Raw genomic sequence first — 15,897 nt, 5'->3', positions numbered from 1 at the left:
GTTTCAGGTTTTCTGTGTTAGTCCATGTAAGTATACGGCAGAGTAGGGTTCTTGTGACACAGATATCTTGAAGTTTATTTATTAGGCTGCAATATCACAAACTTAAAGTCTGAATTCTGTATTTATTGATCTTATTGTAAATTATAGATAGATAACTGCTATACAAGCGGATGATTGAAGTTCAGGTGGAATATTGGAATATTACATGTTGTGATGCCTGAAAAGGACAGGCCAGTCTGATGTGGAATCTACACCATCATACAACACTTGGCATAGAGCTGGGAGACCATGCTTTCCAACATGGAAGTGCTAGGCCAATCCATTCACCCTCTTGTGACTGTAGCCATGGTGGCTCACACAAACGCAGCTACTATATGTCTGAGTACTGTAGTGGAAGCTCAGAGTAGAATCCCTACAGTGTGGAAGCAGATTATTTGGCCCATTAGTCCACAGTGACCCTCCAAACAGCATCCCACCTAGACTAAACCCTCTACCCTAACTCCAGGGGTTTTTGTTATTAGCTTTGAAGTTGATGGTCCTTTCCATTAGAAATGGAAAAAACAAAATCCCTCCAACAGATGTCAAAGTTCGATTTGAAAAGTAGCAACCACCTATTGAGGTAACTCTCCAACTCACAACCACAAGTGTCTGTCACCATCAGCAGCAGCATCACCAATGAGCCTTAGACACCACCTTCCAAACCTATGTCCATTAGCACCTAGAAGGTCAACAGCAGCAGATACATGGGAACATCGTCACCGGCAAGTTCTCCCCCAAGCCAATCACCATCCTGCCTTGCAAATATATTGCTGTCCCTTCACTGTCACTGGGTCAACATCCTGGAATTCACTCCCTATTTGTGGATCTGTGTACAGCAGGTGGACTGCAACGGGTTCAAGAAGGCAACTAGGGATGGGCAATAAATATTGCCCAGCAATGCCCACATTCCATAAGTGACTACAAAAAGTGTCAATGGTGTCTGGCCGAAGTGGACAGTGCATACGATCTCAAAGGCAGTACAGGCGCGATGAGATGTTGTAGCCCACATCATATGGTTACATGTTTCCACCCAAATAACAATTTCTGACACAACTGAACTTACCTGGAAGAAAAAAAGTTCTCATACTTTCTATGTTTTGCATTTCCTGTTTAAAACTCGTGTGTAAGCCATGGCCATTAAGTCTGCCACATGTTAAAATGTTTGTTATTGCTCTTGGTAATCGTCATAGTCCCATCAGACCAAAGGGCTGCTCTCTCGTAGAGTGAGAGGGACAACTGGTGGTGACTTTAACCTGGGGGTCACCACACCACAGGCGAGGGGAGAGGTTCAGAAGGAGGCATTTTCATGGTAACTTCAAAACTCACCGCAAAAACACCTCATTATGAACGTTGCTTGTCAGAATTTCACTCTTTCAAAACGTTCACAGTTACGGCTGAAAAATGATCCCCTGTTCTGTTTACGTCATTGAAATGTCTCCAGCCTCATAAGGAAGCCACATTAGAGTGTCTCCCAAAATAAACAGCCCACATTCCTCATTTTGCTTTTTCAGGCTGAGACAGATGGTTCTGATTTAAACATTTTGGGAACGAAGGATCCTGTGAACTGATGCAGATTCCAGGTTAAAAATACAACTTGCAAGATATTCATTTCTGCAGAGGTTAATGCCATTTCATTCTTTCATCTCTGCATTGGTTCATGTTTCTCTGTGGAAGTGAACCTCCTCTCTATAGCAACACCGGAGGTGATGTCATGGTCACTCAGTGTGGCCCATTGGTGCAACCTGGTGACGTGCCCTTTGACCTTTTTGATGAGCATGCCCTTTGACCTTTTTGTGGGCATTGCTGGTCAGACCAACATTCATTGTCCACCCCTAATTGCCCTGCTGGGAGTTAAGGGTTAAACACATTACTGAGAGTTTGGAATCACATGTAGGTTAAACTAGATTTCCTTCCCAAACAAAAATGAACCAGATGGGTTTTTATACAATTGCTTACACGGTAGTGTTTTTTAGTTTCAGACTTTTCTTTTCTTTGAACTCAAATTACCACCCTCTGCCACAGTGGGATTGGAACACACACTCTCCCAGAATGTGCTTCTGGATTAACAATATTATCATTGCATCCACTAGAGTGAGGCTACTCTGGGCGTAATCCCCAGTGTGTGTTGGAATTAGGCTGTGAAAGATCAGGATGCTCTAAATCCATCTGTGCAGGGTTGGTCAATATCCCATAATGCAAATGGTCAACCTCAGGAGGACTGATGTTGGCGCCATTTGTCTAGTAGGACAAATTCCTGAAGAAGGCTAATGCCCGAAACGTCGATTCTCCTGTTCCCTAGATGCTGCCTGACCTGCTGCGCTTTTCCAGCAACACATTTCCATCTCGCCATTTGTCTAGTAGTCAAGAGGCCAAGATTAAGGTGCTGCATGGAATACCAGTCAGATGAACATTGCTTGGCAGTACAGAATAGTATGGAAGCAAATCATTCAACCCATTGAGTCCACACTGATCCTCTGGAGAGTACCCCACCCACTTATTCTGTATTTCCCACGGCTAATCCATCTAAACTGCACATCCTTGGACACTACGGGCAATTATCATGGACAATCCACCTAACCTGCACATCTTTGGACTGTGGGAGGAAACTGGTGCACCCAGAGGTAACCCACACAGACACGGGGAGAACGTGCAAACTCCACACAGTCGCCTGAGGCTGGAATCTAACCCGGGTGCCTGGTGCTGGGAGGCCGCAGTGCTAACCACTGAGCCACCGTGCCGCCCTAATTTTGTTAGATTATTTGTCCATATACTGTGGGCATTGCTGGTGAGGTCAGCATTCAACGTCAATTCCTAATTTCCCTGGACAGGGCATTGATAAGCTGTTTTCTTAATCATTGCAGTCCTTGGCGTGCAGGACCACTCACAATACTATTGGGGAGGGAGTTGCAAAACCCAAACCAAATTGTCCAATATTAGATGTGATTCCACGATTGTACAGAACTTGCCAAATAATCCGGAAGGTGTGAAGCGATACACTGGGAACCACATTAGGACCGTCAGTCGGGTTTGTTGTGTGGTACACATGGGTATACTGCAAGTTACATATACAAGGCCCTGTTGTGACTCAATAAAACAAGTAACAGCTACTCTCTGGCTCATTTCTCAGGGTAATGCTTTGATAAATCAGAGTCAACCAGCCTGATTTAGTTATTTAAGTGAAACTCGTCAGTCATCTAACTGCTGCACTCTCCATAGCAATGCCTCTGCCAATCAGAATCCACTTGCCAACCAATCAGCAGTCTTCTCTCTTGCACTTATTTTCTCTCTACATGGCTAAGCCTGTGAATTGCCCCGATGAGTGCAAGTCAGAAAGTTTTTTTTCTTAGCAATATGTGACCACGCGACTACTTTTAATACTGTGTGTCTGCAAGTGTCAAAAGCATCCATGCCTGCTCCAGCAGCAGATTAGCACAGGCTGGAGGCAGAAAGGTGTTTTCTAATGGAGGTGAAAGGAAGTCGTTCTTTACAAAACAAAGATGATGAGTGTTGGAGGCTCAGCCAAGGATCACATAGGACACGGAGTTTGTAAATTCCCTGTTCTAGCCAATGGCGAGTGAGACAAACAAAATCAGTGCAAGGGAACAAAGTTGGATCAGTTCCAAATGGGTGTGGAATTTCGATGTGGCCATTTCAGTGAGTGGGCTATGTGTCATTTGGAGGTGCCAACGTTGATCTGGGGTGGACAAAGTTAAAAATCTCACAACACCAGGTTATAGTCCAACAGGTTTATTTGGAAGCACTAGCTTTCGGAGGGCTGCTCCTTTACCAGGTAGCTGTGGGGAGCAGGATCATAAGACACAGAATTTATAACGATTGCTATAAATTCTGTGTCTTATGATCCTGCTCCCCACAGCTACCTGATGAAGGAGCAGCGTTTTGAAAGCTAGTGCTTCCAAATAAACCTGTTGGACTATAACCTGGTGTTGTGAGATTTTTAACTTTGGGGTATGTGTGGCAGTGAAACTGAAGCCAAAATGGGATTTCTTGGATGTTGCTGAAACAGACAGTTGTCAGCGTGAGCAAGATGTACAGTGTAGGGTCCAACCTAACTTTGAAATAAGATTTGACAGGGTCAGGTTAAGCTTGATACACCCAAACTGGAGATTCAATAAAGGGTCAAAGACACTGCGTTTCTGATGGACCCACACCAAATGGTTTGCGTTCAAGCTTACACAGGCTCTGAGAAACAGGCCATTTGGCCCAACAGTCCCATGCTAGCAAAAATACCTGTATTATCTTCCACAAACGTGCTTGCCAAACATTTTGTTTACAGAGCAATGGATGGCTCAGTGGTTAGCACTGCTGCCTCACAGCACCAGTTCAACACAACCCTCAGGTAACTGTGTGTCAGTGCACGTTCTCCCAGCGTCTGCGTGGATTTCCCCCGGGTACTCCAGTTTCCTCCCACAGCCCGAAGATGTGCAGGTTAGGGTGGATTGGCCATAATATCCAGGGATTTGCATAATATCCAGGGATGTGCAGGCTAGGTGGGTTAGCCACGGAAATATGGGGTTACGGGGATAGGGATGGGTGGGATGCTGTTTGGAGGGTCAGTGCAGACTTAATTGGCTGAATGGCCTCTCTCTGCGCTGTTGGCATTCTATAATTCTAAAATGAAGGTTAGCAAAGACACAGATCAAATCAGATTGAAGAATCAAAATGCCCTTGATGTCATTGAAGCAAAATGCCAAGTGACCAGAATGGCTGATTTCTGCCAACCTGAAAATGGGAGGCTGTCCGCCAGTTAGTGGGAAGCACCTTTTGTGGGAACAACAACCAAAGGGGGCAAACATTTCCCAGGAAGGGCACGGAGCGGGAATTGGCAGAGATGGAGTGTCTCAGGTCTTCTCAGACTTGGCTCTGTTTTATAAGACCCAGCAAAAATACTCAAGATTGATAATCCTGCTGGGGAGTGGATGTGATTCATTTTCCAGAGAAACACGACCTTTCAGAAGATCCACGTGATCAGCTTTCTCTTCAGTCTTAGCTTCGTTCTCTACAGACCCTGTACTTTATCAGTCAGGGCCCATCAAATGAAGAATATCATTCCCTGTGGAGCTGGCTCCCTCTGCTGGACACACAGGTGAAGCCAGAATGAGAACAAAGCTGGAACCCACGATTAGTTGAGATGATTGTCTTCTTCATTGATATGCATCAGTTACCTTTCCTTATTTTTTATATATATGCATATATCCTATTTATACACACTGTTTCACTTCATGTCTTTGTCTGTTTAATTCTCCCTTTGGCAGTCAGAATGCTGTGTAAATATGATTCTTGATGAAATTGTCCACATACAGTAATCAGATACAGTCACTGCAGGGTTAGCAAATAGTGCTCAACAGTTGTTTGCAAACACATCGTACAATCAGTTCATATAATTTGTACATAAGAACACCAAAGGCTTAAAGTTTTTTTTCCCCAAATCTTCCCGACTTAAAACAGGAAAGAGGAACTGGCATCCTTCTGCCTTCCTACAGGAGGCCTATGGCCGCATTGGAGAGCATTGAAAAGAGGTTTACCAAGATGGCACCGGGATTGGAGTGTTTTAGCGACAAGGAGAGGTTGGACAAATTTGGATTATTTTCACCCGAGCTTCAGAGGCTGAGGGGCAACCTGATAAAAGTATATAAAATTATCAGAGGCTTGGTAGTTGGAGTCTTTTCTCCCAGGGTGGAAATCTCAAATACTCGAGGGCATAGGTTCAACGTGCATCATGGAATCCCTATAGTGTGGAAACAGGCCCTTTGGCCCAATAGGTCCACACCAATCCTCCAAAGTCCCACTCAGACCTCTTCCCCTACATTTACCTATGACTAATGTACCCAGTCCACACATTCCTGAACACTATGGGCAATTTAGCCTGGCCAGTCCACCCTAACCTGCACAGCTTTGGACCGTGGGTGGGAACTGGAGCGCCCAGAGGAAATCCACTCAGACAAGGGGAGAATATGCAAATTCCACATAGACAGTCATCCGAAGCTGGAATCGAACCTGGGTCCCATGTGCTGTGAGGCAACAACGCTAACCAATGAGTCACCGTGCAAGGGGGAAAGTTTAAAGGAGATGTGCAAGGCACGTTTTTTACACAGAGGTTCATAGGTGCCTGAAACATGGTGCCAGGGAAGGTGCTGGGAGCAGATATGATAACAACATTTAATAGGCATTTAGACAGGCACATGTACAGGCAGGGCATAGGGGGATATAGATCACGTGCAGGCAAGTGGGATGATCTTAGAATGGCAGCATGGTCAGCAAAGACATCCTGGGCTGAACAGCCTATCCAGTGGCGTCCTGTCTTATTTTATTCATTCGCGGGATGAGGGTGTTTCTGGCTAGGCATTTATTGTCCATCACCAATGTTCCAGATGCCCACTGCTGCTGAAGACTGCATAAATTTTACAATGCCTTTTAATCAGATATACTGATAATGTCACTGGTCTACCAATCCAGAACCCAGTCTAAGTGTTTTGGAGGCATGGGTTCAAAACCCAACACAACGTGTTGAATTCATTAACAAACAATCTGGAACAAAAGGTCTAGCAAGAATTGTTGATAGTTGTGAAAACCCACCTGGCTCATTAATGACCGTAGACATTAAGAAATCTGCCGTCCTTACCTGGTCTGGCCTACATGTGGCTCTAGACTCACAGCAAAGTAGTTACTCTTAACTGCCCTCTGGGTAATTAGGAATGGACAATAAATGCTGACCTGGCCAGAGACCCCCTCATCCCATGAATGAATAATAGGGTTAGGAGAGCTCTCAAGCAGCAGTCCATTCAGAAAAATGTGTGGCAGCATTGCAACAAAAATAAACAGAATAGGTTGATAAGGCCTTATGTCTAAATAAACTTTTAAATTGACACGGTACAAACTAATCACCATGAGGTGAACAATGAATGTGATGCAGTGGTAATGACCCTACCTCTCAGACAGGAGGCCTGGGTTCAAGTCCCCACCTGCTCCAGAGGTTGATTGGAAGGGTGGCACAGTGGTTAGCACTGCTGCCTCACAGCGCCAGAGATCCGGGTTCAATTCCAGCCTCGGGCGACTGTCTGTGTGGAGTTTGCACATTCTCCCTGTGTCTGCGTGGGTTTCCTCCCACAGTCCAAAGATGTGCAGGTTAGGTGAATTGGCCATGCTAAATTGCCTGTACTGTTAGGTGTAGGGGAATGGGTCTGGGTGGGTTGTCTTCGGAGGGTTGGTGTGAACTTGTTGGGCTGAAGGGCCTGTGTCCACACTGTAAGTAATCTAATCTAAAATGTTTACATTCACATTGAAGCTGTCCAAAATATGCAAAAAGGGACATGGGAGGGAATCAAAGACAACAACCTATTCAATGACTGAACACAATTCTCTATGACTCACCACTGTCAAGTACACAGACTCCGAATATGTCTGTAATAGGGCAATGGATATAAAACATATCCATTGTTTTAGTATTGGGACCAGGAGGTTGTTTGAGGTTATACATAGAGAGCTATACCTCCAGCCTCACAGTGGGATCCCTGATGGCATTGACCAAAAATAGAAAAACATCAGGTTCTGTCACCTTCAAAAGGGCATCAGAAAAGGTAAAGCATTTACAAAGCCTCAGCTTGAGGGACATAGACTTGAAATCTACTGGGTAGCACTGTGGCTCAGTGGTTAGCACTGCTGCCTCACAGTACCAGGGATCCAGGTTTGATTCCAGCTTCAGGGGTAACTATCTGTGTGGAGTTTGCACGTTCTCCCCGTGTCTGCGTGGGTTTCCTCTGTGTGCTTCAGTTTCCTCCCACAATGCAAAGATGTGCAGGTTATGGTGAATTGGCCATGCTAAATTGCCCACAGTGTTCAGGGATGTGTAGGTGAGATGCATTAGTCAGGGGTGAATAAAGGATAATGGGAATGGGTTTGGGGGGGTCGTGGGCCAAAGGGCCTATTTCCACACTGTCCGGATTCTATAAAACAATATTTGCTACGTACCCTTTTGATTGACTGCACCACTTCATGAATGTAAGATCGGATGATTTCAGTCTTCTCCCTGCAATCAGATAGTAAAATGTGTTCAGGTGTTGAATTCAATGCACGATACATTTGTTTGGTCTGCCTGTATTAATCTCTAGCACGACAGCGTCAGTACAAATTCAAGTGACAGATCTTTGAAAAGAATAATCCTTAATGTTCTGAGTCAGTCATGTGAACTGAACATGAGGTTACAAAGAATTAGTTCAGTGATGCTCAGATACAATTCACAACTGTGACTATTATTCAATCAGTCTACAGCTAATGTGTCCTCTACAATCGTAGATCTAACTTCCTGTGCACAAAAGGCCAGAAAAGTAAACATCCTTTATGTTAACCATCTTCACAATACCTTCAATGTTTTTAGCCATTGTTCTATTCATCAAAACGCACCTTTGTCTAAGCCTAATACATCAATTTTATCCTTTGCAAGCGATATTTTGAAAAACCATTCCCACTCTTCTGTATGTTCACCATATCCCAGCAATTCCGAAGGATATCTTCAAATTGAACATGCTGAAGAGAGTATCTCATTGCTGAAGATTTACAACTTGCATGTTTCAGAAAGGATGTGAAGAATGCCACGTCTCAGACCAGCACGACTTGTACTGTGGGAGGAAAGGATGTTGATTGGTTGGGGCATTGCCATGGAGAAAATAGTAAAGAACTATGGACTCCCAATGCTACTTGTGAGTCAAAAAGAAAGATGCAAGGCTTGAACATTTTCCTTTTGTTTACAGAGAATGGGTCTCTGCATTTGAATACACATTGCAGGTGTAAATGAGCTGCATTGCAAGCTTGGCTGATTGTCCATGAGAATGCTTTGGCCAAACGATGTCAACGTGCCAACCAATCAACATCCTTTCCTCCTGCAGTATAAGTTGTTGTGATGGTCTGAAATGTGACATTCTTGCATTTGTCCTGAAGAGGGCACGGTGGTTAAGATCTGGCCACACATCACTCTTTTCATCAACATTCAAGTGCTGTACGAGTGCACAATTGTTTATACATCCAATTCCCTTTTGAAAGTCACTATCGAATCTGGTTCCATCATTGTTTGCACATTCTCCCCATGTCTGCATGGGTTTCCTCTGGGTACTCCAGTTTCCTCCCACAGTCCAAAGATGTGCAGGTTAGGGTGAATTGGTCAGACTAAATTGCCCATAGAGTTAGGTGCAGGGGTAAATACAGGGAATGGGTCTGGGTGGGTTACTCTTCAGAGGGTTGGTGTGCACTAGTTGGGCCGAAGGGCCTGTTTTTACACTGTAGGGAGTCTAAACTAATCTAATCTAATCTAAACCATTTGAAACCATAACACGCTGTGTTGAAAAAAAACACCTCATTTCCTACTTGGTCCTTTCGTCAATCCTTTTAGAATTGTGTCCTCTAATTATTGATCCTCAGGCCACCATCTATTCTATCCGAATCCCCACATAATTCTGAACACCTCGATGAAAGTTCCTCTGAACTTTCACGGCTGTAAGGAGAACAATCCCAGTTTTTCCAGTCTCCACACATCAGCCTAAAATATCATGTGTTTGTCAATTTTGTGGCAATTGTTCCATGAGTGAAACAGTGACGATTAGAATTATGATGGATAGCAGAATTCTGCATTCAGCAGATATTTTCTTGAGAATTGCATTGACGTGACCTTTCTAGGATTCTGGATTAGTGTGGTGCTGGAAAAGCACAGCAGTTCAGGCAGCATCCGAGGAGCAGGAAAACCGACGTTTCGGGCAAAAGCCCTTCATCAGGAATAGACTAAACAATCATGAAGAACAGCATTGAGAGATTGGACATTCTTTAAAAGGACTGCGTTTATACTTTCTCAGTGAAACGTGCAATGGGGCAGATCTTCAGTTCGGTGGTGGGGCTAATGCATTCTCCACTGACAGCAATTTCAAATATGAGTCGCATTTTTTTTGTGAGGAATGGGATCTGGGTGTGGGATGTGGGAGGGTTAGTGCAACTTGGCTTTTAAATACATCTTGTGTACGATAGAGGACAAGTCCAACTTCCACTGTCAATCACCTCCCACATGTCAAGTTGTACACTTTGGTGTGAAAAATAAATAGGAAGTGTATTATTTAAATGGTGAGCTGTAGGGACGTGTAGTCGTACAATGTGATCTAGGAGTCCTTGTGCACCAGTCAATAAAAATAGACAGACAGGTGCAGTGAGCAATTAGGAAGGCAAATGGTATATTGGCTTTCACTGCAAGAGTTTGGAAGTAGGGATGTCTTACTTTGGTGAGACCTCACCTAGAGTACTGCATGCAGCTTTGGTCTCCCTACCAAATAAAGGATTGACTTGCCATTAAGGGAGTGCAACAGAGGTTTAACTAGGTTTATATTGGGGATGGCAGGACTGTCCTATGAAGGGAGATTGGTCTCCTGTTAAACTTAAAAGGGTGCAGAAAAAATTTACAAGAGTTTAAGTGACAGGGAGAAGTTGAATATACTGGGGCTATTTTCCCTGCAGTGTCGGAGGCTGAACGATGATCTTATCAAGATTTATAAAACCATGAGAGTATGGATAGGGTGAATAAGCAAGGACTTTTTCCCAGGATAGGGGAGTTCAAAATTAGAGGGCATAGCCTTAAGGTGAGAGGGAAAAGATATAAAAGGACCTAAGGGTCAACTTTTTCACACAGAGGGTGGTGTGTGTATGGAATGACCTGCCAGAGGAAGTGGTGGAGGCTGGTACAATTCCAGCATTTAAAAGGCATCTGGATGGGTATATGAATATGAAGGGTTTAGAGGGATATGGGTCAAATACTACAAATGGGACTAGATCAGTTTAGGATATCTGGTTGGCATGGATGAGTTGGATCGAAGGGTCTGTTTCTGTGCTGTACATCTCTATGACTCTATTACTGGGCCGACATTTATATTGAGATGAGAAGGATGAGAGGGGATCTGAGTGAAACTCAGAAAATTCTCACAGGGCTGCAAAGATTGCATGCATGTAGGATGTTTTTCCTGGCTGGGGAGTCTAGAACTAGGGGTCAAAGTCTAAGGATACATTTAGGACTGAGATGAGGAAACATTTTATCACACAAAGGACTGAGAACCTGTTGAATTCTCTACCACAGAGGGCTGTGGAGATCAAGTATATTCAGAAAGAAAGATTTTTTTTTAGATTTTAATGGCATCAAGGAATATGTGAAGAAATCACGAATACAGTGGCTCAGTGGTTAGCACTGCTACCTCACAGCACCAGGGACCTGGGTTCGATTCCAGCCTCGGGTGACTGTCTGTGTGGAGTTTGCACATTCTCCCCGTGTCTACGTGGGTGTGCTCCGGTTTCCTCCCACGGTCCAAAGACGTGCATGTTAGGGTGGATTAGCCCAGTAAAGTGCCCCATTGTGTCCAGGGATGTGGCTCAGTCATGGGGAATGTGCAGTTACAGGGATAGGGGATGGGTCTGGGTGGGATATTTTTCGGACGGGGCGGTGTGGACTCAATAGGCCAATTGCCTGCTTCCATGCTGTAAGGATTCTATGATGTGATTTGCTGAGACAGAGGACCAGCTGTGGTCACTCTGAATGAAGAAGCAGAGCTGAAGGGCCAAATGGCCTATTCTTGCTCTACTTTTGTCAGGAAGCAAATCTCTGGGCATGATCGAGGCATCAAGCACGAGACTTTGGGGGCAGGGTCAATTCTCTGTGGCACCTGAGCATGAAAATGTTGACACGTAAGTGGTGCTGGTCCAGGCTCATGATGTTCACCACTACCCTACTCAGAAAACTCGGACCAATGTCTATGGTTGTGACACCAACAAAGCCTGTGTAACATCCCAAATTATGGTCAGCAACAGCGTCACAAGTCAACTAATAATACATTAAGCATTTGTGAGGAAGGGTCACCCGAAATGTTAACTCTAATTTCTCCCCAAAGATGCTTGTAGACCTGCTGAGCTTTTCCAGCAATGTTTGTTTCTGTTTTTGATGTCCAGCATCAGCAGTTCTTTCAGTTTTTAATGCATTTAGACAGTTCACTGCCATCCCATAGGTTTCTGCCAACACTGATGCGCAGGATTAAGGGGACAGCAAATATACTTCAGAGATAAAACAACCACAGAGACAGAATTATACAAAGGTGTAGGGGGTGTAGGGCAGATTGTGATATTACCCACCCCACAGAAAAGGCAACAAAACTCACAAAGTGCATCAGATGTTCACGTTCAGAGCAGAACAGCTTCTTGTATTGATTTAAATTACAATCGGAATTAAATCCTTGGACAATGAACTGCAGCATTCGCAGGAAAAGAAAACCTTTCCAATCACACACGGCACAGCTGGATCTCAGGAAAGCCATAGCAGATTCGGGAGGTGGTTATTTGCCAATTGTTTAGGTATTGAGACACACATGCAGAGATGGCAGTGAGCTATTTACAGACTCCGTAATCTCCGCCAGGAAGAAAGAGGCAAACAAACTGCTACTATCACTCCCATCCTGCTGTGTCTATGAATGTGGAGCCTTGGTTTATTATCACACTTGCAATGACAGAGTTCTGTTGGAAGCCACACCATTATATATATAAAAAAGAACTGAATTTTATTCTCAAGACGTTCCTTTCAGCTTCAGTTTTGGCAGGGCAGGATTTTTGGGTTTACCTACTCTGACCTCAGAATCACAGAACCCTGCGTAACCAAGAGAAATGCTTTACATTAGATTAGATTAGATTAGATTACAGTGTGGAAACAGGCCCTTCGGCCCAACAAGTCCACACCGACCCGCCGAAGCGAAACCCACCCATACCCCTACATTTACCCCTTGCCTAAGGCTACGGGCAATTTAGCATGGCCAATTCACCTGACCCTGCACATCTTTGCACTGTGGGAGGAAACCGGAGCACCCGGAGGAAACCCACGCAGACACGGGGAGAACGTGCAAACTCCACACAGTCAGTCGCCTGAGGCGGGAATTGAACCCGGGTCTCAGGCGCTGTGAGGCAGCAGTGCTAACCACTGTGCCACCGTGCCGCCCACTTTCTGTTGCATTTTTCCAAATGAGGCTATAACTGACTGAACTGACCCCACATATACAATGCCTTAAGAAATTTGCAAAAAACGACAACCTTGGAAAGCTCTGCCACAAAAACGGCGAAGGGATCCTTCAAAAGGGAACAGGATGAGTTGCTACAGGGGAAATAAAGAATTGCATGGTTGTTGGAAAAGGGGCAAGGAAGTGGAACAATTTGGACACTGCCATTTCAGTGATTATAGTCTCTTGATCACTTGTTTGTCAGGGATTAATTAACTCCAGGAGTTAGCTTATTTAAAACAGTAAAACACATTATAAGTTAAAAATCAAACATTAAAAAGAACTGATTTCTGAGAGTGCTGGTTGCAGATCCAAAGCAGATGAACTCTCAGACAGAGTCACAACATTGTATACAGACAGCACGTGGGGTCCTTCAGACCATTAAACACAGGAGCAAAAATTAGGCCATTCAGTCCATCAAGTCTGCTCCGCCATTCAATCATGGCTGATAAGTTTCTCAACCTCATTCTCCTGCTTTCTCCCGCTAACCCCTGATCTCCCTGATATTCCCTCTTAAGTACACTCAATGACCTGGCCTCCATAGCCTTCGGTAGCAGTGAATTCCATAGATTCACCACTCTCTGGCTGAAGAAGTTTCTACCTCAAAGGTGAACTTTTTTAAAGGCAAAGTACACAATAGTTCTCTCAAAGAGCTGGTACAGGAGAGGTAGGCTGAATGGCTTCCTTGTGTACTTTTAAGATCAAATGACTGTGGTACCTTATCAATGGGAAGACAGTAATTAAGAGCGATGTGAGACCTGATCATATAATAGTTGTGTGAACTCCGCAGACCTCAGGTATGGCAGGTATATGGAGTTAGGTCAGAGATTACCAATGATCCTCAATGAGTGGTGGAAAAAGGCTTGAGGGGCTGAACGGCCTACTCCTGTTCCTATGCTTCTATAAATAATTAAACGACAATAACACGGCAATATGAAAATAGTCCCGGAGCCCCTACCCTTTCCCCTGACCACTACATTTCCCCCTGAACTCGCCATGCAGTTCCCTTTTAAAACAAACAATACAGAAAGCCTTTGGAGCGCCACTGTTATTTTTCTGAAATAGTGCTCCATCAAACACTATCATTTGGGAGAAACTGGCCGACACATGAGCAGAAACAATTTTCAAAACGTTCATCGTCAGCCTTCCGGCTCTTTTGATGGACATTGCTGGAAAATGAGATAACCTTCTGAGCTGACAACCAGCAATTGAGGATCTACAGCAATTGCCTACGCTTTGGAAAATACAGTCTATTTGTCTGTCATGAATAAAAAGATAAAACTGCTCATGTCTGTCTTAAATGCCAAGGTCACTGACTGAGGATCTTAGTCGAAGAGTAGGAGTTACTTGCTCCTGAAGACAATTAGAGTGAGGCAAAGTTCTTTATTGCGTGGTTCATGGGCACCACATAAATGTGTGGTTTTCTTTCAAAGGGAATATTTTAATCCTTGTGACAAAAGCCAAGTCTTTGTCCACTGCCACAAAGGGAAACAATTTCTGTCTTATCATACATTTTGAGGAAGACCAAGTGCGACTTGAAATTTCCCTCTTGATGAAACATTTCTTTTGAGAAGGTTCCCTCTCACCAGGTCTCCCTCTGCCACAGAAGGACCTTAGTGTGGCTAGTAACGTCTTTGAAAGAAGAGGTTGCTTTTAAGTTCAACTTAATCGTCAAGCTTTTGCCAGGAACTGGACGCATTCAAGCCAAGCTGAGGCAACTTGTGGAATTCTGCCCCTTATTAATCCTTCAAGAGTGGACAATGGGGAGCATTCAGAAATCTTCAGCCAGGCAGTCTGAATGAGTTAGATCAGCTGGCACTAACTCGTTTGAAATAAGAGGTGGTACGTGAATGGGGATGGTGGCAACTTCTCTGTTGACCTCCAGGGACAGTTCTTCCATTTGAGGAATGAAAGATTGTGTTGCTCACCACCTTGAAAGACAACTCCTGGATGGGTCGGGGAGGGGTGGGGTTTGCGGTGGATGGGGACTCTAAAGTGTCGCTCTCTGCTCTCCCTGGCTCCACATCTTTAAAACAGTATTAACATTTCAAAACAAAAGCACAGAGACTTTGCCGGCAGGAGACCATCAAAGCCACCCTGAAGACCGAAACAACGCATCTCATGCACAGACTGAGATCGACTCACTCTTCCATCTGGTTTTTGTCTTTCGATTTCGCCTCCGTTATCTTCTCCTGGCGCTTCTTGTCCATCTTCTTCTTCAGTTCCTTCTTCTCCCTGGAAAGAACAGCAGAGGAAACATTGACTCGCCTTCGCAAATTTCAGCCGGAGATTAGCCGGAGACATAAAAGTTATGAAAGTTGTATGTCAGGGGCTTACTTTTCACAGAGCTCCCTCAGTTTCTTCAACTGGTTGGCTTGGCATTCCTCAGCGATTTCTGTCAGCTTTTGCACAAGCTGTGAAAATTAGAAGTCAACAACAGGTGAACTTTATGGCAGGGTTATTGAGGTCCTACTTTCCTGTGAGAGATCAAGAGAGAATGGATAATGTTTGCACTTCTCAGATACGTCCCTTTATAAGACTAGATACCTTCATTTCTAAGTGAACATATGAGGAAGGAACAAGAGTTGGTTGCTTGGGTCTTCAAGTCTGCTCCTCCGTTGAACAGGAACACGGCTGATCCAATTTGAACCTCAACTCTATATTCCTGTATATCCCTGATAATATTTCATCCCAACCATACAACTATTGGGCTAGAATCTGCTGACAGAATAATGGTAAAGCAATTGACACTTGCTGCTATTTATACTTCAGGCACAGAGTAGAT

General features: G+C 44.3%; 1 protein-coding gene across 2 annotated transcripts in view; it reads right to left on the bottom strand.

Annotated features, from left to right (window-relative positions):
- LOC122553084 (1-phosphatidylinositol 4,5-bisphosphate phosphodiesterase beta-1) overlaps positions 1-15,897 on the bottom strand; it is an 800,648-nt gene that overhangs the window by 48,213 nt on the left and 736,538 nt on the right. For both annotated transcript variants that reach the window (XM_043696584.1, XM_043696585.1), the window contains exons 29-31: positions 15,450-15,526; positions 15,258-15,347; positions 8,026-8,083 (exon numbers count right to left, since the gene is read on the bottom strand). In XM_043696584.1, coding sequence (XP_043552519.1) covers positions 8,026-8,083; positions 15,258-15,347; positions 15,450-15,526 — 225 coding nt within the window. The remainder of the gene's footprint in view (positions 1-8,025; positions 8,084-15,257; positions 15,348-15,449; positions 15,527-15,897) is intronic.

This window comes from Chiloscyllium plagiosum, chromosome 9 (assembly GCF_004010195.1).
Source record: "Chiloscyllium plagiosum isolate BGI_BamShark_2017 chromosome 9, ASM401019v2, whole genome shotgun sequence".
NCBI lineage: Eukaryota > Metazoa > Chordata > Chondrichthyes > Orectolobiformes > Hemiscylliidae > Chiloscyllium > Chiloscyllium plagiosum.
The sequence above is the reverse complement of the archived record's forward strand: the minus strand, read 5'-3'. Positions and strand labels throughout refer to the sequence as shown.